At 48.0% G+C, this 21,400-nt stretch overlaps 1 protein-coding gene across 2 annotated transcripts in view; it reads left to right on the top strand.

The window, feature by feature from the left end:
• Ctrip (E3 ubiquitin-protein ligase ctrip) overlaps positions 1-21,400 on the top strand; it is a 60,303-nt gene that overhangs the window by 18,439 nt on the left and 20,464 nt on the right. For both annotated transcript variants that reach the window (XM_077699114.1, XM_077699113.1), the window contains exons 14-27: positions 2,537-2,829; positions 4,425-4,830; positions 8,704-8,785; positions 8,887-8,993; positions 11,109-11,291; positions 13,840-13,950; positions 14,619-14,696; positions 15,321-15,452; positions 16,144-16,203; positions 18,338-18,540; positions 18,612-18,769; positions 19,214-19,365; positions 19,589-19,731; positions 20,646-20,799. In XM_077699114.1, the coding sequence (XP_077555240.1) occupies positions 2,537-2,829; positions 4,425-4,830; positions 8,704-8,785; positions 8,887-8,993; positions 11,109-11,291; positions 13,840-13,950; positions 14,619-14,696; positions 15,321-15,452; positions 16,144-16,203; positions 18,338-18,540; positions 18,612-18,769; positions 19,214-19,365; positions 19,589-19,731; positions 20,646-20,799 (2,262 nt within the window). The remainder of the gene's footprint in view (positions 1-2,536; positions 2,830-4,424; positions 4,831-8,703; positions 8,786-8,886; positions 8,994-11,108; positions 11,292-13,839; positions 13,951-14,618; positions 14,697-15,320; positions 15,453-16,143; positions 16,204-18,337; positions 18,541-18,611; positions 18,770-19,213; positions 19,366-19,588; positions 19,732-20,645; positions 20,800-21,400) is intronic.

Genomic DNA, 21,400 nt, shown 5'->3' with positions numbered 1-21,400 from the left:
GTTTCTTTGTTTTGGCGGTGGTAGGTCATGCATTCCTACACAGTTGCAAAGAAAATCGAGGTGATCCGATGGCACCGAGAGCACGGGAAAAACGTGCACCAGACCTCTCGACAGTTCAAGCTCGACTGAAAGCGCATACGTGAATAGGTGAAGAATTTCGACAATCTCCTGCAGCAAAACTTCGGAAAAGCAAAACTTCGACGGAAGCTAAGCAACGGCGCCCCAGTGTTCAGCGAGTACGTGGACGATACGCTGTTCAAGTTCTTAGAGCGCGAAAGAAGCGCGGGACGCGCCGTTAGCAACTGGCTGCTGTCTGAAGAGGCTGTGAAAATAGCAAACAGCATGCAGTTAGGCAACTTTGTAGCTTCCAGCCACTACATAAGCAGGTTTGGAAGCAGCGGTTCGGCGTTGCAATGTGCCACGCCATGAACAAGAGCCAGAGGACGCCTGAGGAATCTGCGGAGGCATTAAGTGCCTTCCGGACTTCCGCGAACTTCCTGCGATGGCGAAATGACGTCAACAGGCAACTTTAAGAAGCCGTCGCGGCAGCAGGTCCAAGTGGCGCACTGCTTCAAGGTGTGCGGCATTGCAAACGCAATCGATGGCTCCGAGGACGGCGACCTGCACGGCAGGCTGGCAGATGTCGGAGCCATGGTGCCAGAAGACCGGGGCGGACTGGAAGACGAGTGCGCTGAACTGTTTGTGGCTACAGACTATGAGGAGCCTTTCGATGGTTTCGAAAGTGACGAACAGCAGTAAGATCAAGCCGTGGCACTCGAAGACTGAGGCAGCAGAGTGCTGCGAACTTTTTTTTTTTTTGCTGCTAAGTTTGCCAACGGTTTCCAAAGTAACTACCGTATTTATTCGAATCTAGGCCGGCCCCGATTCTAAGCCGACCCCCGAAAGTCCGAAGGCGCGAAAAAAAAAAAAAAAAAAAAAAAAAAAAAACTTACCTCGAATGTAGACCGAACAAAAAGGCGAGGTCAGCGTTCACAAAAAGAAAACACGTTTATTGAACATGAAGGTGCGGTGCTGGAACTCAGTTTCTCTTCAAAATCACCGGGCAACTTCTGGGCGATTGAGGTTCGACGACGGAGGCTAAAGCCGAAGTGCTTCATGAATTTCTGTAGCTAGCCCCGACTGGCTTTGAGGTGTGCCCGCGAATCGCGATAAGCCTCGTTCCCTTAAAAGCTCCCTTGCTTTTGCCTGGAGCACTTCCGTCGTTACTGGTAGGGCAGCTGCTCGCTGCGTCTGAACGAAGTCAGCCAATGCCATCTCCATTTCATGGTGACGGCATTCTCGTGGTCCGGTGATTGCCAACCTCGTTGCGGCTCACGAAATATCCTCTCCCGTTGCGTCCTCCAACGACGGACATTTTTTTCATCCACGCCGAAGTCCCGCCCGGCTTGAACGTTCAACGACAACTCCGCAGCTAAAACAACCTTTCTTTTAAAAGCGGCATTATAATGGCACCGCTTCTTTTTGCGCTGTCAAAACCAAACGCCGCACCGCACGCAGGCCACTATCTGCACAATTTAAAATGGCGGCCTATGGCCCTTATAGGCTACTGGCTCGTCTAGTAATGGCTACAATACTTTCTTTTCTGGGTGGCGCTAGCTGTGCACCACTTCACTTGGAAATTGGCGCGTATTTCAAAATCCTCGAATCCAAGCCGACCCTGGAGTTTGATATATCAGTATTTCAAAAAAACTATCGGCTTAGATTCGAATAAGTACGGTAACAGTAACATCTTTTGCGTAATAAAGTTCATCTTCCTAATGAAAGTTTAAAACCACGCGCACTGCGTTTTTTTTTTTTTTTTTCGTAAAAACAATTGTCGCCGCCATCTTGAATTTTGGTGCCGTTCCTGGATAGCGCCCCCCCTTCACTTTGCCGGTAATTCCGCCTTGCTGAGGGGGGGCGCTTGCTCGGAATTTTACGGTATTTGTTTCCATTATGGGCACCTGCAAAAATTTGTTACTTTAGTGTTTTATTCTGTGCCTTGAAAGGCTGACAAGAGATTCTTGATTTGTTCACTGATTGTGTTAGCTGCAAAATATTTGCATTTTACTGTGCAAGGTGGGTTCTTATTTTCATCGGGCATACTGACTACATGCAGCTTTTCACACGTGGTCTCACAAGTGGTGCCGCCACTGTTGGTACACGATTGAAACTCCAGTTTTGATATGCAGGCTTGTGCCCCTTTTCTTGCAAGCCTCACCTTGCCACACCCTGGGTCCACCTGGGCTGCACTGAAGGTGATCAGATAAAGGATAACTAATTGGCAAAAGTAGCAGGGGAAAGTTGGCAGTAAGCAAACAGACCAGAGCTGTTCTGTCGACAGGTCCTTTTGCTACATTTTTTGGATAGAAAATGCTTCACCTCATGTGAAAAAGTGGGAGCAAGATCTACAGTCTGCAAAGTGCAGCCGACAACACCGATGCCGCCATAGTTGTGGCCAAATGCATGCGTTTCCAAATCGCAGGTTAACCTATTTGGATGCCAGTTAGTGAAATAAAGCTTGCCCGTGCTGCAGGTGTTTGGAGTGCACTTTCGCCGTGAAGGCGTGATGCACCGGGTGAAGCAGCTGGCCCAAGAGGAGGTGTCAGCAGCAGCCAGTGGTGACGGGGGTGCTTCCAGCACGGTCACCACGCTCAAGTTTGGCGACGACTCCTCGTCCAGCCTGGCCAGCTCCAGCCGGGACGGCCACCCGGCGGCCACCATGCTCTGGGGCGCCCTGTCCTCCTCCTCCTCAGGCGCCCACCTGCCACCCATGAGCAACTGCGCCGATACCGACCACTTTGCCATGGGGGCGGCCAGCGCACAGATGTGAGCCTCCCCAAAAGATTTTTTTGTCTTCCTCTGGTTTCTTGCGCTCTTCACTACATTTGGAGCACATGCAACGGACTTGTCATAGGTTCCTGAAAATGTGTTGCCATTTTTTTATGTATGTCACAGGGTGGCAGGCAGTCTTGTGGACAGAACTTTGCTTTAAAGGGGCCCTGCAGCACTTGCCATCGACTGCTAGGAATGTATTTTGGGGTAAAGTCTATTGTCCCAGCAATTCCCTCCCGCAAGAATTATAAAAATCCGTTCATTATCACCGAAACTACGCGCGATGATAAATTGCCCGTGAATGTTTCCTCCCAACTCGACCGTGGACAATGCGACGAAAGCTGCGTGCCCTCTCCCAGAGAGAGGGGGCGGCGGCTCGCGGCATTCTCTTCCGTGGCCTTCGATATATCACAGGCCAGGAAGTTTTCTCCTTTTCTCCGCAACGTGGAGGTGTCTATTTCTTGTCTGGTGCCACAAAAAGCAGGCATGGGTGCCTGCTCGCAAGCGCGCGCTCGGGCTGGTAGGGCGTTTTTGAAGCAATAAACGTTTGTTGTCGAGTGGTCTGGTTGAAAGGGAAGTATTGAGCTCATCACTCAAACTTCGCACGCACTCAGAACACAAAAGAAACAGCAAAACTGTGGGTACAGGTTCAGGCATAGAAGAGGTTCGTACACAGCGCTGACGGCGGCAGATCGTCACAGGAAATGCGAGAAATAAACCGCAAAGTTGACCGGTGACAGCCACTCGGACAGCCATGGCCTCAATGACGTCGTTTAGGCCGTGCCAGGGGTGCATAATGAGGAGAACTGAAGAGAGCGTGGTTGGTTTTTCTGCGCGTTTCACAGTGATTTGCGCGCTCACTGCTGCACGTGCAGGTGTAATATTTGGCTCGGGTAATTCTGGTAGTGTAAGCTAAGCGTCGCAGAGGTTTACTTGCACTGCTCAGAGTGTTTCAGGTTCCCTTTAACTACAGCACAAGCTATTGTGTACACAAATTTGCAACCAGTCTTCTTGCTTGTCCACCTCCCCACCTTGTTGTCTTCCTAACACTACTCTGCTACAGCCATCTATTTGTATTCGCCCTGTAACAATCTGTACCAGTAAGAGGTTTTGTGGAATACGCGCTGGCCACAGGCCTTTTAGAACAGCACTTCCCGGACAGAGGAAAGGGAAGGCTTCCCCCCACCAGGTACAGTTATTGCGTGCAAAGTTCAACTAGTGTATTTTTCTAGCTGTGCCACAAATATCACATAGTTAACAACTTTACTTGTTTATTTGGCGAATGTGCTTGGTCGAACGGGTCTGGAAGTCATATGCATCAGTTGTCTTCTGCATGCCGCAAGCATGGGTAACAAAATATTTATTGCCTTACGCCGTCTGAGGGTGACATCTTATGGTAGTTTGTATGTAATAGCACTGACAACTGGGCTAGTTAATCTGGGGAATTTATTCTTCATTTATTCTTCAGATATTTATCAACAGGTATGCTTCTATTGTCTGGCTGCTGCGTGACAGCAGTGCCTCTTCTTATTTAATTTTTTTTTGGTAGCAGTGTATGGCCGCAGGATAATAGATTCTCCTGGTTGCAGGCGGCTGAGCGACGTGCTGAAGCGCAAGCGGGCCGCCAAGCGGAGCAATGCGTCCAGCCGCAAGGTGCGCACGGAGGAGGGGCCCCCCCGCAGCGGCACGGGAGGGGAGAACCCTCCGCTGGGCGCCAGCGGCCGGCGGTCGGTGCGCTCGGTGCGGGACAGCCCCTTCTCGCTGCCGCCCCCGCCCCCCGAGGGCACGGCCAGCCCCGCCAGCAGCACCTCGCTCTCCCCGAGCGGGGGCGCTCCGGGGGGCTCCTCCGCGGGGCCCACCACCACCTCCCGGGGCTCGGGGGGAGGCCGGCTCAGCTCGGCCGCCGCCCGCACCACCTCCTTCCTGGCCAGCCTCAACCCCAGCCGCTGGGGCCGCTGGGCCAACCCGCCCCTCGTGGGCCACCTCAGCAGCCAGGTGGGCGAGGGCAGGGGCTAGGTGCACCTGGCAGGCATATCCCCACTTCACTGCTCTGGGGTGGTTTTTCAGAGCCCACGTTTACAGCCAGCTTGCTCTCAAGGCTGCTGAAAATTCGTACACAGTGGAAATGGCCTGCATGCACACGTGGGGAGATTCCTTTGAAATCTTCCACTTGTGCTAGGGTTAGACATCAACGCTCCTTTCCTTGTTGCTGCTTCTCGTTGTGACGCAGAGATTCGAAACAGAATCGCACGGATTCAAACTAGGAGCTTTACTCTTAGCATTGTGTGCATACATAAGCCAGGGTGATATGCTGTGGCTGTTGTTTTAGTGGCTTGTTATCTATGCCGAAGTTTGTTACAAAATGGCTACTGTACAGAAGTTTGCACTGTTCATGTTGGCATCGGTGTGACTGCTTGCAAATATCAGTTAAACCTCGATATAACGAAGTCGTACTTGGGGCCGCAAATTTCGTTAAATCGAGAATTTCGTAAAATCGAGGTTTCGATTTTACAGTTCATTTAACCAGTTATTGGGGTTTTAACACTTTGGCCCTCGCCAAGCAACAACTGCTATGTAGTTACCTCTCCAATTAAAGCGAAATTTGTACTAAAACTGGCCGCGAAAATTGTGTGAATTAAGAGTTTCAACACTTGGGCAATGGAATTCGGATAGCCGACGGTAGTTCATGTGTCATCGTAAAACCGGTGCTTTTTCCGCAACGCCTCATTAAATATGATAGCAGACTAGGTTTCCACTTTTTCTTTTTTCATTTCGGTCACTACTAAATGCCGCTGTTAGTCAATTGAACCCGCGTCCATGTCCCGTGAACTTCACCCCGCCGAGGTGCTCGTTCGAAGTTACGCCTCTTTTCGTCCATTCAGTGGTAGGCTTAGGCGCGGCGGGCCAATAGCGAAAGGCTGCTATGAAACTTTCGAAAGACTTTTTTCATGTACAAGGGCTCCGCAGTATGGGCGCGTGATTCAACCACAACACTCGAGATAAAACCATGATTGCGAGTTGAGCGGAGTACACGCGGACCGCTTCACTGTGTGGAGCAGCGCTTACGTGATCCGGAAAGCGGAAAGCTTACATTAAAAATCTTCCGGCCAAATTCGATTAAGCAATTACTTTTATGCCCACTGAGCCCTTACGAAACTGATTTCTCCGCACCGCAGCTGTCTAATGAACGCTGGTGAAACGAAGATGACCACGTTCAAAGAGAGCAATTTATTGCCACCAGCACTCGATGTTCAAGCCGTAGTGAAGAAGTCCGTAAGCAGTGCTTGGCGTTTCTTGACCAGGGCGGGCTTTACGTGACGCTCGTATGCTAACAGCGCTAACAAGGTCTTAAACATTCGTGTGCACCTGCGTGCCTCCGCAGAACATCGATGGCATCCATCACATTTCGGTGGCTGTCAGTTTCACCGAGCTTCCTCAGGCTCTTGTTCGGAACACTTTTCTTTCTCTTGGAGTGCTCATGCTGCTTACAAGACTCACCTAACGATGCACGAACAAAATATTAATTTGGTTATCAGCGAGCACAACCTAGCGCAGCAGCACCGTGAGCAATGACGCGTAGAAAAAAAAAAGCTTGAAGTAGGCTTCGGTAGCCTAAGCATAGAGGGCGCTGGCGTAGGCAACGATGGAGACGTCAAAATAGTGGGTGCACTATTAACCCGTCTATGACCGCTAGCGGTTTGTGCAGCTTCGTTCTTCGCTTTTAATTGTTGTTAACCGTAGATTTCACCGCTTTTCTTTCATTTTAGCCTTCAAGAGTCAATTTGAGTACTGAATTTTTTCAATGTAGGGCCTGAGAGGCAAAATAAAACGTGCCTCGACCGGAATTTCGTTCTTCCTTTCTTGCCGTGACTTCGTTAAATCGAAAGCGCCGCACAAAATTACTTCGTAAAATCGAGACAAAAATACATGCATTTAGCAAAATTTTGTTAGAAAACTTGAAAAAATTCGTTATATCGCGAATTTCGTTAAATTGAGGTTCGTTATATCGAGGTTCAACTGTAGTAGAGAAGGTTTTGTTACATCCTTTCTTTATGAGCTTGTTTATGGAAGGCAGAAAAAACGATGTAGCGGTAAGATAATTCACACGTGAAAAATGGGTTCTTCTAGCATGGTTAGAAACAGTTAAAAGTTTGGGGGGTGGCTTTCATCTCGCAATAGGCTGACGGCGATGAGCACACGCAAAGTCAGTGTCGTAGTCTTTGCAGTTATATATCAACATGTGCAGTTCCAAGTCCTGCCAAGCTGGCTGGGTCCTACTGACGGTGCTTCTAAAATGCGCGTAAATGTGCACGAATATGCATTGGTATGCACAAATCGGAAGCGTGAGATGATTTGATATGGTCAAACCCCTCTTCAACGAAATTTCCGCTTCAACAAAATATTTGCCATTCCCCGTCAGCAAGCCATAGAAGTCAACACAGTGAACCATTTTTCTGGTTTGTTTTCACTTCAATGAAATTCTCACTCAGTGGGGCTGGATTTGAACATTTATTTTACTATAAAATAAGCATAACGCTAGCCATCTACAACATTTTATGCATGTACATGTGCGCGCCAAGTGCCCAGACCACTACCAAAAACAAAAACACAGGGTGCGTTCCAATTTACCGTTTAGACAGCTTCGTTGCCGTCTTCGCGGACAGTACGCCATGTTAAGCCCCGTTCCAATTCGAGCGAAGCAGTCAACGAAGACTGCTTCGAGGAGACAGCATCGAAGTCAGCAACGATGCAGGCTACCTTCCTGTCTAAACTGAAAAGCGACGCCAGCGCCACCTTTTTGCGTTTATATGTTGAACCAAAAGCACTTGTTCCTTTATTTAAATATTTAGTAAAATTTACTAGTGATGAAGGTGACTTTGCCTAGTTTTTAAATTACGTAACGTTTGTTATAACAACGGTAATATTAGTTACAAAACTTGCGGCTTGCTCATCTCAACATGTCTGCAACGACGCTGTCGTCTGCTGGTCGTCTGCGCTGGTGTTGCGTTTGCGACCGAGGCGCCGTTCCAATTTCATTCCTTTAGATGTCTAGTTAGACTGCTTTGTAGACTGTCTACCAAGCTGTCTGCGAATTGGAACGCAGCAACAAACTCATAGATGGACGCCATTGTTTGGTGGCAATAATGATGTTGCTGGCCGTCTTTACATGAGGAGCAGGCCCAGTTTGCCAAGCCGGAGCTACAACCAATCCGTATTTAGTTGAAATCATGCGAATGAGCACTGCAGCCGCTGCACTGTGTCATTGCAGTTTCCCTTCTACCATTATTCAAAGCCAAAAGGCAAAAATATGTTTTTCTGATTAATCTTGAAACTGCATCATCAGGAGCGCCGCTCGCGATAAAGGCAAGCTCACGTGGCTTGCCTCCCAAAGTCAGATGCCGCGGTGCTGAGTCAGAGGGTGAGATAACGCGCTGTTCCTGCCACAAGCGAGAGGGAGGCTTGGTAGATGTGCCTTGTTGCACAATGTTTTGAGACTGCATTTCTTCCCTGTTAAGGCACTCTGTACGTGCGGGTAAAAAAAATAGGTGCTGGTTTGTTTATGTTAATAAAGAAGGTGCAATTACACATCGCTCCTTTTTCTAATGATTGCATTATGTGGTCAGTGATGTGGATAATGTACGGGGGTATTTCTCGTGCCCTTTTGTGGTGTGTTGAGGCAGATTTCCACCAATGGCTACTTTGCATACTACTCAGGGTTCCCCTACGGGAAGATGGTGTAATTTTTTTGCACATTCCGTCAGTTTCATTGTAGTGGCATTTTGACTGTACCTGAATGATTTCCAAACCATTCTATCTTCTTTGCATGTTTTTGGTGGTCTCAACTTGTGCATTCTGTTTGTTCTCTAGGAGTACCCCATGGAGGTAAAATCCAGCATGGGCTCCTTTTCTGGAAACAAAGAAAAGATAAAGCTATGGATTCATGATCAAGGTACGCATCTCAAACCTCCTGTGTATCATTCTGCGCGTCTATGGCTGACCGTGCTCGTAACTTGTGATCGCTTTTTTTTTTCTCTGCCCTGTTGATTGCAGCAAAACGGTTTGACGACAAGCACTTCACCTCCGACCAGGGAAGCTCCCACCCAGCTCTGAACACGCTAAATCGTCTCCTAGCTTCTCTAGACCACCTAGACATCCTTGTAAGAAAACTGGAATTTCTCTTGCGCCAAGTTGGCAGCAGTGTGCGTGCTGATTTGACCCACTACAATGTTGTAACTACAAGACCCAGCATCGATACTGATAACGTGTGCAAGAAGTTTCCTTGGCGAACCTGTTGTGAAAAACTTGACTGCAAGGCCTTGAAGACAGCTTGTGAAACTTGTTAGTTGGGCTGCACAGTGTTTTCACATTGCCAGGGGTGAGACAGCTGCGCATATTGCGCAGTTTTGATACAAATTTGTTTCCCTGTGCCAAGCTGCTCCAAAAGCTTCAACATTGCAAAAATTGCGCCAAACTGCTCCAAAACAGTCTGAGAGCCAAGGATTATAATGCTCCCGTAAGTTTCAGTGGGGGAAAATGCTAACTGACGGCATGCTTTTCCAGCATCTCCAAGGTGATGCTGTTTGTAAAGGTGCAATTGATTGGTCATTCAATAAAAAACCCTTATAAAATTGTCCCGGAGATAGTTTTTTCTAAACTCACAAGTTTTCACATTGCAAAGTCCTGTAGAAAAAATACTTATGTGTTTATATACTGAGGCGACAAACTACTTGTGCAAGTTGATAAAAAAACAGCAATTTTTGCAGCGTCGGACTCCGGAACGACATTACTGGGCGCCGCCATCTTGGTGTGGTTAGGACTGGGAAACATGGCCGCCGGGCGAAGCAGTTGCTCGTGGTTCAGGCAGAGTGCTCTTTGCCGATTTCTACTGTGGTTTTGGTTATCTGGAGTGGCTGGGTTTGCATTTAGTCGTTTGATCTGTTGCGGGAAGTTGCGCCACTTGAAAGACGGGAGTTCATCAAAAACACCGTTGTGCCCGCGAATTTGCCGTGTGTCGTCCTTGAGTGTGAGGCGCGGTGCTTGCTTGAAGGGAAATTTCGGACTCATTGCGGTGTTATAAAACGCCAAGTTATTGCTGCCTTTGACAGAGAGCTTGCGAGCGGTGGGAATGGGACGATTGGCACTGCAGAAGTGGCGGCGCAGGCTACATCGCCGCAGAATGGTCAAGCAAATGTCCGATAGCGGGAAGGGCGCTATTACTGCACGCTATTAATAATGGTTTATCTATCTGAAGTGAAATTTAATGCCAAAATGGAGGTGGCTAAACATACCAACGTTAGTGAAATTACGATCGTAGTGAACATGCACCTTGGGGATTGAAATGGGAGGGCTGCTGGGGTGCGACGACTGTCACCTCGCTTTGCGCAACTTTTGCCGTGGATCTACGCTTGTGCGTAAAGCCGAGTGTGGAATTACAAAAATAATAATATTGGCATTCACATGATAAGAAAAATGCCTTTCGATTGCTTAGTTTCTCAATTCGATATTTTCAACGGAAGTCTACACTATCAATGCATAGAGCCTAAGAATTTAAAAGTGGTGTGTACAAAGGTAGTGCAGTTCATACCTTGTGATACTCTGGCAGAAGAAATTTTATTGAAAGGCTGTTTCAGTGTTATGTACGTTCAAAACTGATTAAAATGTGCACTTTTCCCCCCGAGGTGCCAAAAATTAGATTTTTTTAGGCCCCAAAGGCGAGATAATAAATGTCGTTCTGCTCCACATCAAGGTTCTTCTGCTCCAAAATCGAGATTCCGCTGCTCCAAAAACTGCTCCCAAATCTGATTGAGCTGTCTCACCCCTGCATTGCAGTAATCTGAGCCAGTAAATGTTCATGTATGTGCAGCAGGGAATTAGTGCATTCTGAAAGTAAACGCTTCTCATTCATCTTCTTTTTTTTTTTTTTTTAAAGGCTGGTTTACTGTGGTAGGGCAAAGTGTCGCGTGTCCCTTGGGGCGATACTGGTGTTGGCTGAAGCTGAAGTGCTCTGTGCTCTCGAAATAGAGGGAAGGGTCTCGCATCCCACATTCCCTGTCACAGCTTTTTCTTATTGTATCGTTTCCTTTCCATGGTAACGCCCTTGTTTCTTGACTTGTTGTTCGGAGGTGTCAGTGAGGCTGGTTCTGTACAGCACACAAGTGTGCCCGATAGCACGGTGTGAGCGACAGACATTTTGCAGAGCCAGTGACGAGAAAGGAGCCCATTGCAGTCATTCCGACTTGTGCCTCTAACCTGAGCTGCGGGGTCACGTGCAGACGGACCACGGCCTGCAGGCCCTGCAGGAGATCCGGGCGGTGCTGCTGGAAGGGGACGTGTCGTCCTTCGAGGTGATCCACAGCGGCCTGGTGAGCCGGCTGCTGAGCTTCCTCACCACGGCCAACTGCCACCGGGACGACCGGCTGCGCACCTTCCTCCAGGTGTTCCTGCACACCCCACAGGTGAGGATGACCAGGGCTGGCCCACAATTCTGAGGCCTTGTACCTGCAGGAGCACAGACTTGCACACACGAGGCAAGAAAGCAAAGAGTTTCATTTGCGTAGAATACAACTGAGGGAAACTCGGTGAAAACATACCTGACTCATCACGATCCCATTTACACGGGTGTGTATGTCATCCAAAATAAATTTGTAGTTCTACGGTATAACACGGCATTCTTAGTACACTCTTTATTGAAGGTGCAAATATAGAAACGGGAATTCAGGCTTGGTTTCTATTATATAACTCTTTCGTTACCACAGGAAATTGACCAATTTTTGGGGGTCCAAGAAAACGTCTTTTTGTGATAAATACAACATTGGTTAGGCACATATTGCAGTGACATGAATTGCAGGGGATTCAGTGCCCTTTCCAACAACACCAATTTTAATAATGTTTTCATAAATGATGGTGGCAAAAAAATTTGCCAAATTCAAAGTTTTTTTAGACATTGAAGAAAAAAGAAGTTTTGTACAACAAACCACCAGCAGTAGAAAAAATTTGAAATATACATTTTGTAGCTAAACATTTCAAAAAGCCATCCCAGAAAAAAAATTCAAGAATTCAGTTGCACAGAACAATTTGTCGAATATAAAAAAAAAATGTTAGCACGTGCGGTGCCCACACCATGTAGTGAAGCCCAACGTCCATTTTAAAATGCGCAATTTTGGATGGTTCTGTGGAAGAGAGCTGATGGTTGGACGTTATTAGAGGCTCCAGTTAGTCCCCACATGACGTAACAACACCTTGTCAATAACTACGGCTAGCACAAGATTCAGGGCAAGCAAGCGATGCGAAGAAATCCGCTTGGAGTTGAAAACAAAATTCGGTGGTGGATGCTTGTTGACGTTCAGTGTTAGTTTATCATCACTTGTCTGTCAGACCTTTCACTTGCATTTATTATCATCATCTGACTCGTTATGGTAACCCTGCTTGCAGGAATAATGTGTGATGCACTAGAATTGTGCCCAGCAAGCTTTCAACGAGCAGCTGTCGCACGACAAATAGAGTTCAGCACTAGGAGCTTCCTGCATTGCAACGCCACTTAACATTTTCGAAAAGAAACAATATCAAGCCTGTTGGAGAATATTTCAGAATAGACAGTTCTAGTGAGAAGTGATACTAGGCCCACGGAAATGCCCTGCTACAGAAACTAAACTGGTAGGTGAACAGCTGGCAGTGTACAAAGCTGATTGGAAGCTCTCTTCTTGTCAGAACTGATATCCGACGACTTGCTGTTATCTTTTGACTTTTAGCTAAAGTTATTGCTGAAGTAAAGTGTGGCTGAAGTGAAATCGCAAGCAGCGTGCTTTTTTCGAGGAACCATCGCAGGCAATGGAGGTGCCATGGCAGATTGGCTTGAAGACGGGTAACTGCGTAGTAGTACCAAATACGAATTTCACAGTGCAAAAATGAAACCGAAACTGCTGGAAACTGGCTGAGAATTCGAGGTTCACTTGTCAGGCATGTGGGGAACCTTCAGAAATGAGCTTTGGCAGAATAAAGCTACCCTTTCTCCGAACCAAAGCTCGCTAGTGAATAGCTGGTGTCATTTTCAGGTAATTGTGTGCTCCAAACGCTGTCAGATTACAAAGCTGACGACATAATTTGGCATTTGACTTGCTGGGAGCCTTTTGATCAAGAAAATTTGATGGTAGTGCAGCATAACTACGAGCAGCATGCTTTTTTGTCAAGCGCAGCATCCACGCCCCTTTGGCAAAAAGCACACGCACCTCAGCTCCGAAACAAATGCCATCAAAAATCTCAGTGCCGCAGAAACGGGAAAATTTAAACTGATTCTAAAAGTGCAGTGCCTAGACTAACCACTGAAGCATGTAGGGGCATGGGAAACAACTACATGTTGAAGTCAGTGATATAAAGCATCGATCACCGTGATTGATTTGCATAGGCGTGATAACGAAAGAGTGAAAGGAAATTTTTTCCTAATATTATTATTGATTTCAAATTCTTCATACTGTGCGATTTAAATTTGATTTGAGCTGGGCATTCACTATTCGCACACTTTTAGAAACTTCAACCTCAGTATCGCTGGAAAAAAAAAAAAAACATTCATTAACAGCTCCTGTAGTTGGCATACAGAAGCTAGAATAGACCCATAAATGCTATGCTCAGTGGACCTATTCACTTTGTGAGCTCATTATTCTGCCGCAATGATGTCTCGGTTATCAGGGGCATGCTTCCTAACATGAGGCATCTCTCACCTGGTAATCCTGATTACGAAAAGCCTGTCTGGCTGGCTGGCTCTCCAGCCTCCTATCACTGATTTGCCTGTGAAGAGTGCACCACAGTGTGAGAAGTGTTGTCGCAGTAAAGCGAATCTTGGGGGTAATGCGAAACGCACTCCAACTACTTGCACAGCATAGTTGCTTTTCTCTAAGGATCCAGGAATCCTTATCTGTGGATGCCTGCGTGGTAATAGCGTGTGACTCTGTGACTCAAGCCAAGCACCGTTGGATTCTGCCTTACAATCCTCCCTGCCTTTTGTTGCAGTACAACCCGGATGTGGTGTATGACCACGTGATTCCCTCGCCAGGCCCGCTGAGTGCCCTGGTGCAAAAGCTGAATGCCTGCGTCAGCCAGCTCGAGCAGTTTCCTGTCAAGGTGGGGCTCACAGAACACTGGGGCAGTTGTTTGCAGGGGGAGGGGTGTTAAATAGCGAGCCTGGTTTTTGGTAGGAAACATATCTTCACCTTGGATTATGAACTGAGCGCCTCAACCAGGGCATTAGGTTTTCTTTCCTACTTTGTTTTGGAAAGAAGTGATGCAGAAAAAGGGGGAGGGAGGGACAACTCTGCTATTGATCAAAAAAAAAAAAAGCAGTATACTGCCACATTGTCTGTTCATCCTGAAGTAATGAAAGAAATGTTCAGTTGCTGGCCCCCCCACAGCCAGCCACAAACCTAGCAATGGAGCCATCTAGGTGCCTTCCCTGACATCCCAAAGAGCAAAATATTACCGTTTTTGACGTTTTCCATGAGAGCAGAGAGCCATTTGTTCAGCCAAAGCAAAAGCTGTTCACACTCTCAAGGAAGTCAACACCACTGCTTGTCCTTGAAAAGGCTTGACAGGTTATGCAGGGTGGGAAGCCGGGAAGGGTGCGGTCTTCCTCGTGCGAGTGCAGCTTCGGGGCGCCTGGGGGTCGCACCAGCCGTGCGATGACTCGAGCTCACAGAGCTCTTCTAGAATCTTGCCTCGAAATACAGACTGAGTGAGGGCGGCATTTTGCCTTGGCTTGATTCCCTTCAAGTGCATGTACCCTTCTCCCGCAGGTGCATGATCTTCCTGGTGCTGTGGGCGGTGGCCGAGGCACCTCCGCGCTCAAGTTTTTCAACACCCACCAGCTCAAGGTATGCGATGCGTCACCCCTGACTACTTGTGGCCAGTGTTGTTCAGCTGGCACCCAGAGGAGAGTACACATTACAGCTTCCCAGCGTCTACATCGGCCACATTCGTTTTTGTAGTGTAGCTTGTATTCACTGGTGAGGCACGCATGCAGACAACCATGTGAGTACGCTGTCACTGGTTACGTCGGGCTCCGCAGGATGGGGGTACTTGTCCATGCTAAGCACATGATTTGTGTTGGACGTTCTAAACTCTACCCCACCGAATGCAAAATATTGCCTCGAGTCCAATGCGAGTACGATTAATAACGTCTCTGTTGACACCACCGTTGAGAATTGGGTTGAAACGGAGCAGACAACGCCTGCCGTTTTTTTTTTTTTTTTTTCTTTTTGCCTGCGCGCACAGTGGCACAATCCGCGCCATGTCTGTGGCCTTTTCCAATGTTGCCAAGCGAAGAAATTGACCGCTAAACTTTTCAGTGAATACCACCTATAGAGTTTACCTTGCCGACCACCCAGCTTTTCTTCTGAAAGTAGCCCCACCTCTCTTCTCTGTCGTTTCACAATATGAGGCGTGCCTTCTGACGGACGGTGTGTGTGTGTGTGTTGCCTCCCGATCCGACTGTGCAGTGCAATCTCCAGAGGCATCCATCCTGTTCCAATCTACGGCAGTGGCGAGGGGGCCCTGTGAAAATAGACCCCCTGGCACTTGTTCAGGCCATCGAGCGGTACCTGGTCATCAGGGGCTACGGACGGATACGGGTCAGCTGCTTTCTCTCTTCTTCTTCTTTGTTGTCCTTTTCATTTCTGTGTGGCAGAGGAGCTGGGCAAAGCGAAACTGGGAAGCAGTAGGCAGTGCCGCGCACATAAAATTCCCACTTCAAGCAACCTCACTGTTCACCACTTATTTGTCTAACTTGCATGACTTGGAAGTTTGGGGGTGTGCATTTTTCTTAGAGTTAACAATAATAAAACCATGCTGGGAAACCTGCTACGTATTAGGTATGCTTTCTTGAAAAGGTGCACTTTTTTCGTTTGCATTTTTAATTTTATTCACTTCACGAGATGTTTTCGTGAACACGCTCGCATAAGGGAAACCGACACAAAATACAGTGTAAAGTAAGTGACCCTTTGAAATGAATTGAGCAGTTCTTTTATGGTCCTGATATCGTGCACGGCAGCATTGCCACAGATGACTCAACTATTCAAAATCTCATGGTAATGCCGATGGCCGTTCAGTGTCACCGAAACCAGAGCTGTGTAGGATTGTATGGCATTCTCACTTGAATGAACGCAATACAAAGTGAAGAATTTGTCTACAAAAGAATCCTCATATTAGATGTGCGGGGTTTTTTATGGTAGCTTGGTACAATTATGTGGAAATGCAAAATGTCTGTTTGCTCAGGGGTAACTAGTTCTTTGCATAAATATTTCCCTTCTTTTATATGTGCAGGATGAAGACGATGGCGGCAGTGATGAGGAGAATTCCGACGAGGACATTGATGACACCATGGTGCGTTATTGATGGCAGTTCACGGCTTTCTTCTTCTTTAGTCCATATTCCCATAAAAAGTCCTGGACAGAAAGTCTTGGCGTTAAGCTGGTTGTGCAACTGTTCCAGCCATGGTCATTGGTAACTGTGGAATTTGGTTTGTGGTCCTTGCTTACTGCCTGCCATGGAAATAGCAAAACCACACCGTCAACATTTGTCTATTTAAAAACTTAAATTCTCTTTCGAGCTGTAGGTGAAAAGAGTATTGCCACTTCACATTGGAATATTTTAAGGTGGAGCATGGCTTTCAACTTCGGAAAAAGGACAAAACCATCGTTTTTTTTTTTTTTTTTTTTTGAAAGCCGCATATTCGGCTTTAATAGAAGCGTCGCAAAGTGGCATAAAAAAATACTTTTGCCAGGCACGGTGACAAAATATCAGCGCGAAAGGGCGAAAAAAACCGGCAATTTTTGGAGCGCTGTATCTCCGCAACGGTGCCACCGGGCGCAGCCATTTTGGTATCCTTTGATCAGCCGAGCGCTCGTCTCTTTTATCTTTGTTCATTCACAAACACACAAACAGCAGAAAGAGGACAACGCACAAACGAAGCTAGAAAATATGCTGAAACGCTATTGGCCCTCCGGTTGGGGCACGCTAAAATGACCCTCCTGATTTGGTGTCGCGGCGGCAACGCAAGATGGCGGCCGCTTGGACTCTGTAGTGCGCGTTTGTCATTTTCGCTGCTTCGCTCGGCTACGTTTCTGTTCAGTCATTTTCTTCTGTGGTAATCCACACGGACGTTACGGGGGTGGGAGTGCCTGAGATCACGAGCCAGATTAGGGGAAGTTGCGTGGCTCGAAAGGAGGAGAGTGGAGGTCATCGATGGCTCCGTGGTGCGCGTTACTCTACCATCGCCAGACCTTGGAGGGTAAAACGCGGTGCGCACGCTTCTGACAGCAGTTTGTGAAGTGAACTTCACAAACTTGTGTGATTTGTGATGTTTACATGTCTATTTATTGCTATGCTGAGCCTCCACCGAGCCCAAACATAAATTACAACCATTTGCAGTGCATCTCATTCCTTTTGCCGCTTCCTGCCGAGGATATTGCATGCAGAAGCTCAGGTGTTCACCGTGGTAGGTTATGGACTCGCAATGTATAAGAACTGTAGTCCGTGTTTTTTAAATTAGATCAGCTCACGGAAAGTTTTGGTTAATATTTATTTCATGTGCTCAACCACTTGGAACTTTTTATTTGAGGAAAACATTTATAGATGCTTCTCCAATGAGCTCTCGCCATTCACAACTTTTGCGACGTCACAAAATGTAGTACCCGAAAGTGTACAGGGCGTTGACGCCTGTTTTGATGTTTCTGGCATTTTTTATTAAACAACTGCTGGTGGCGAGAATGGTGTGTTTCGATTCTCGGCACCGTAATCCATCGATACATGCCAACTTGTTTCCACCCTTTAGTGTCCCTTTAACCCACAGAGGTCTAGTGGCCAACGTTTGCAAAAGCATTGAATAGCTCATTGAGAGAAGGCGGTGTCAAGCATCTGTCGGGGCAGTGAAACAGCTCCTAATTCATTGGCTGTTATGCATTTCATAGCATGCTTACACGGCAGTATGTACCGCACTGCTATGGAGTCCGAAGCGATTTACATCGTTGATGGCTGCAACCTTGGCAGCAGTGCTAGTTGGCCGTCCACGCAGGGACAAGCATTCAATTGAACGTGAATACTGTATTCCTGTACATTCATGAATCGGTAAGACCCGCCGCAGTGGCTCAGTGGCTAAGGCATTGCGCTGCTGAGCATGAGGTCACGGGTTCAATTTCCGGCTGTGGTGGCCGCTTTTCTAATGGAGGCGATAAGCAAAAACGCCCGTGTGTACGAGATTTCGGCGAACGTTAAGATCCCCAGGTGGTCAAAATTAATCTGGAGCCCTCCACTACGGCGCGCCTCATCGCCTGCGTTGTGTCGGCGCGTTAAACCCTACAATCAATCAATGCTTTCGTTTATAAATCTGTGTTCCACACCAAAGGATGTTATCAATGCAAAAGTACAGTGCTCTTCTCTTCTTGATTAAAAGGCATTCAGTTTCGTGTTGCTGGCACAAGGTGCTTATGGGTGGTGCCTCCGTGTGGTTCTTGTGCAGGCGGCCATGATGATCAACCAGGGCCAGGCGCGGCACAAGCTGCAGTTCCTCATTGGGGACCACCCACTGCCCTATGGCATGACGGTGTACCAGGCCATCCGTCAGTACAGCGGCACCAGCCCCCCCGACGGACAGGAGACCGACACCGACTCGGAGAACCCCATGGGCTACGCCAACATCTGGGTCCACACACACACCATCTGGTGAGGCACTCTGAAACGCACCCCGGTGGGTCCCCGGGAAAGTGCCAATGCTGACTTTCCCTCTTGGGCAGGTACCGGCCCGTGCCCGAAGATGACCGCAGCGGGGCAGCTTCCAGTTCGTCGGGCCGAGCGGGCCAGGCGTCGTCAGCCCCGAGCCTTTCTAGTCGCCGAAACAAGAGCTCCTCGGGCTCCAAGTCTGCTGCCAAAAAGAAAGATGATCTCTGGAACGGTGAGGGGCCTGGATTCTTCCTCTCTGGGGAAATTTTTTCTCTTCAGCAGTTTGCCAGGAAGTTGTCGCAGGATGTTTGTGGTGCAAGTGCAGCCTTTAGAATGTGTTGCTCCTTATGAGGGGGTTGTACATTACTGCAGGCTAGTGTGCCCTTCTGTATATTACTCATTCCCTTCAAGGTTAGCATGGGGAGACTGCCCTCCAAAAGAACAATAGGTATTGGATACAGGCAGGAGGGCATGTGCCTTATTGTGGCTATTCACCAACCGTCCTTTTGTGCTGCTTGTTCCTGCATCTGTGCACCATTGCTCCCACAGAACTCGTTGAGCTGCCTAAAAGCCTTTTTTTCAACATCCGCAGTCCCTTTTAGAAACAGAAGAATTGCTGGGAGATGTGTGTGTGGTGCTCATTCCCTCCCGTCCCCCGGCTCTTCCCCGTGTGCAGAGGGCACTGTCCCCGAAACGGTCTCTCTCCTGCACCAGTACCTCAGCGCCACACTGCCGGAGTCGGTTACCATCCAGGACCCATCCCTGCCTGTGATTGCCCTGCTCAGGGTTGTCTACGCCCTGTCCCAGCACTGGGGACACCTCTACGAGGTGAGCGCCGTCCTCCTCTCCCCTGCTTCCAGGTTTGAGCCGGTGGCATTTAGTGTAGTACATGCGTCAAGTATTTGCTTCTAGTGGCTATCCTTCTAAGCACACACATTTGAGCGCACAAGCAGCGTCTTGGTCACTTTGTCAGGGAGTTCTTATACAAGTCGTGTTTTTTTACGGGGGAGCCAGTAATCAGTAGTGGTGTACCCTTATCGTCTTCTTCCAGCTTCACTCATACCTGCCTGCCGTCCCAAGATCTGAGTTTGTAAACAGCAAGCTGACAGCCAAAGCAAACAGGCAGCTCCAGGATCCACTAGCCATCATGACTGGCAACATCCCATCGTGGCTCACCCAGGTCGCGTACGCTTGGTAAGTGCACACTCTGGCATGAAAGGGAAGGATGGGGCTGGGCTGTATTTGGCTGCCTAACAGCTGTATGGGCAATTTTGGGGGCTGTTCGCTTGTGTGGCAATGGCGACCTGTCTCTCGTGCACAACACGTTACCAAAGGCGTGCTTGCCAAGTGGTTTGGGCTTTTTGCAGTGCCCGCAGAGCCAATAGACGATGCCAAGCACCACATTCTTTCGAAAATGTCTCTGCAGGGGTCGTATTGCCCTATTTAAAAAAAATTTCTTGTATATTTTTTATGGCAAGATAGGCTGTTTTTTTTTTTTTTTTTTTTAACGAACTTGAGATTTCAGCTAGGGGTGCATAAATTGCACAACAACGCGCAAGATATAGTAATTTAAATAAGTTCTTAGCCACCCCTGTCGCGTCAGACTGTCTACTACGGCGGCATGCTCATACGGCACCCCGGTAATACGAGGCTTTTGTGCAGTCCCTTGAAAGTCGTGTTATTGGGATTCCACTGTAGTAGAAGCTGCTAAGGTTTGCTTGCCTGTTGTTCCGGCTTTCGTGGTTGTATATTGGTAACGTTTTTATTCTCATTTTAAGAATTCCATAGTTTTAAATGCTCTTTCCATTTATTTCAATCACTTGTTGATCAGAAAAAGCATTTGCAGTTTTTTAGTTCCAAGCACCACATCCTAGCATCAGTGCCATGGTTAATGAAGGCATGCTCAAAATCTTTCTAAATACGGTATTTTATCAAAGAATAAATTGGTGCCGAAGGAGAGGTTTTAATGTTTTCCTATAGTTGTGAAACAGGATGCCAACTCTTGCATTTGCTGGCAGCCTCGCATGTTTAGCACTTTTGGAGCCTGTGCAAACTTGCATCTGAGTGTGGTGCAATACAAAGATGATTCCTTTTTCTCTCTCTTGCAGTCCGTTCCTGTTTCCATTTGAGACCCGCCACCTGCTCTTCTACACAACGTCATTTGACCGGGATCGAGCTCTGCAGAGGCTACTAGACATGACCCCTGACCTCTCTGGTTCGGACAACAGTGAAAGGGTCACACCCCGGCTAGACCGCCGCAAGGTAATGTCACCTGGGGGGACACAATAGGTCTGCTGTTTGTTTTGATTTGCGCGTTTTCAGTGCGCAGCACTTGAGCGCCCGCTCCTGTGGTTTCACGGAGCCGTCGTCCCTCATTGTAACTGAGGGAACGAAGGAAATACCGAAAACAAATGAGCTAGAACAACCACAGAAAGCTTGGCAAAAGTGTGAGGGGGAAGTGGTATGCCGAGGTGGCACGAGACATTCTTTCCAGTGGTAACGTGCTACGAGATAAGAGAGAACGGGGAGGCCACTAAAGATAGAGGGAGCTGGCAAGAGGAAGATGAAAGTTCACGAGACGTCTCCCGCAACAGTGTGCTATTAGACCACGCCAGAGTGCAGTTCAAGAGGCATGGATGTGATAGACAGTCGGATATACGCTTCGAGCACGGCCTGTAGGGGCGACACTGAAATCCCCCTAGCGGCCCGTTTCGAAAGCAGCCGCGGGAGTCTCCGGCCCGCTCCCCACTGTCGCCGCTGCTTTCGGGGCCCGTTCACGATTGAGGTTTACCGTTTGTAGGCGCTGGAAATGCATATTTATGTCGATCAGTCACTCTGTTCGCAAATGTGGCACATTTACGAG

The sequence above is a fragment of the Haemaphysalis longicornis genome, unplaced genomic scaffold (genome assembly GCF_048455015.1).
Source record: "Haemaphysalis longicornis isolate Haplotype H1 unplaced genomic scaffold, Haemaphysalis longicornis Haplotype H1 scaffold_2, whole genome shotgun sequence".
In the NCBI taxonomy this organism is placed as follows: Eukaryota; Metazoa; Arthropoda; class Arachnida; order Ixodida; family Ixodidae; genus Haemaphysalis; species Haemaphysalis longicornis.
This window is presented reverse-complemented; position numbering and strand designations above follow the sequence as displayed.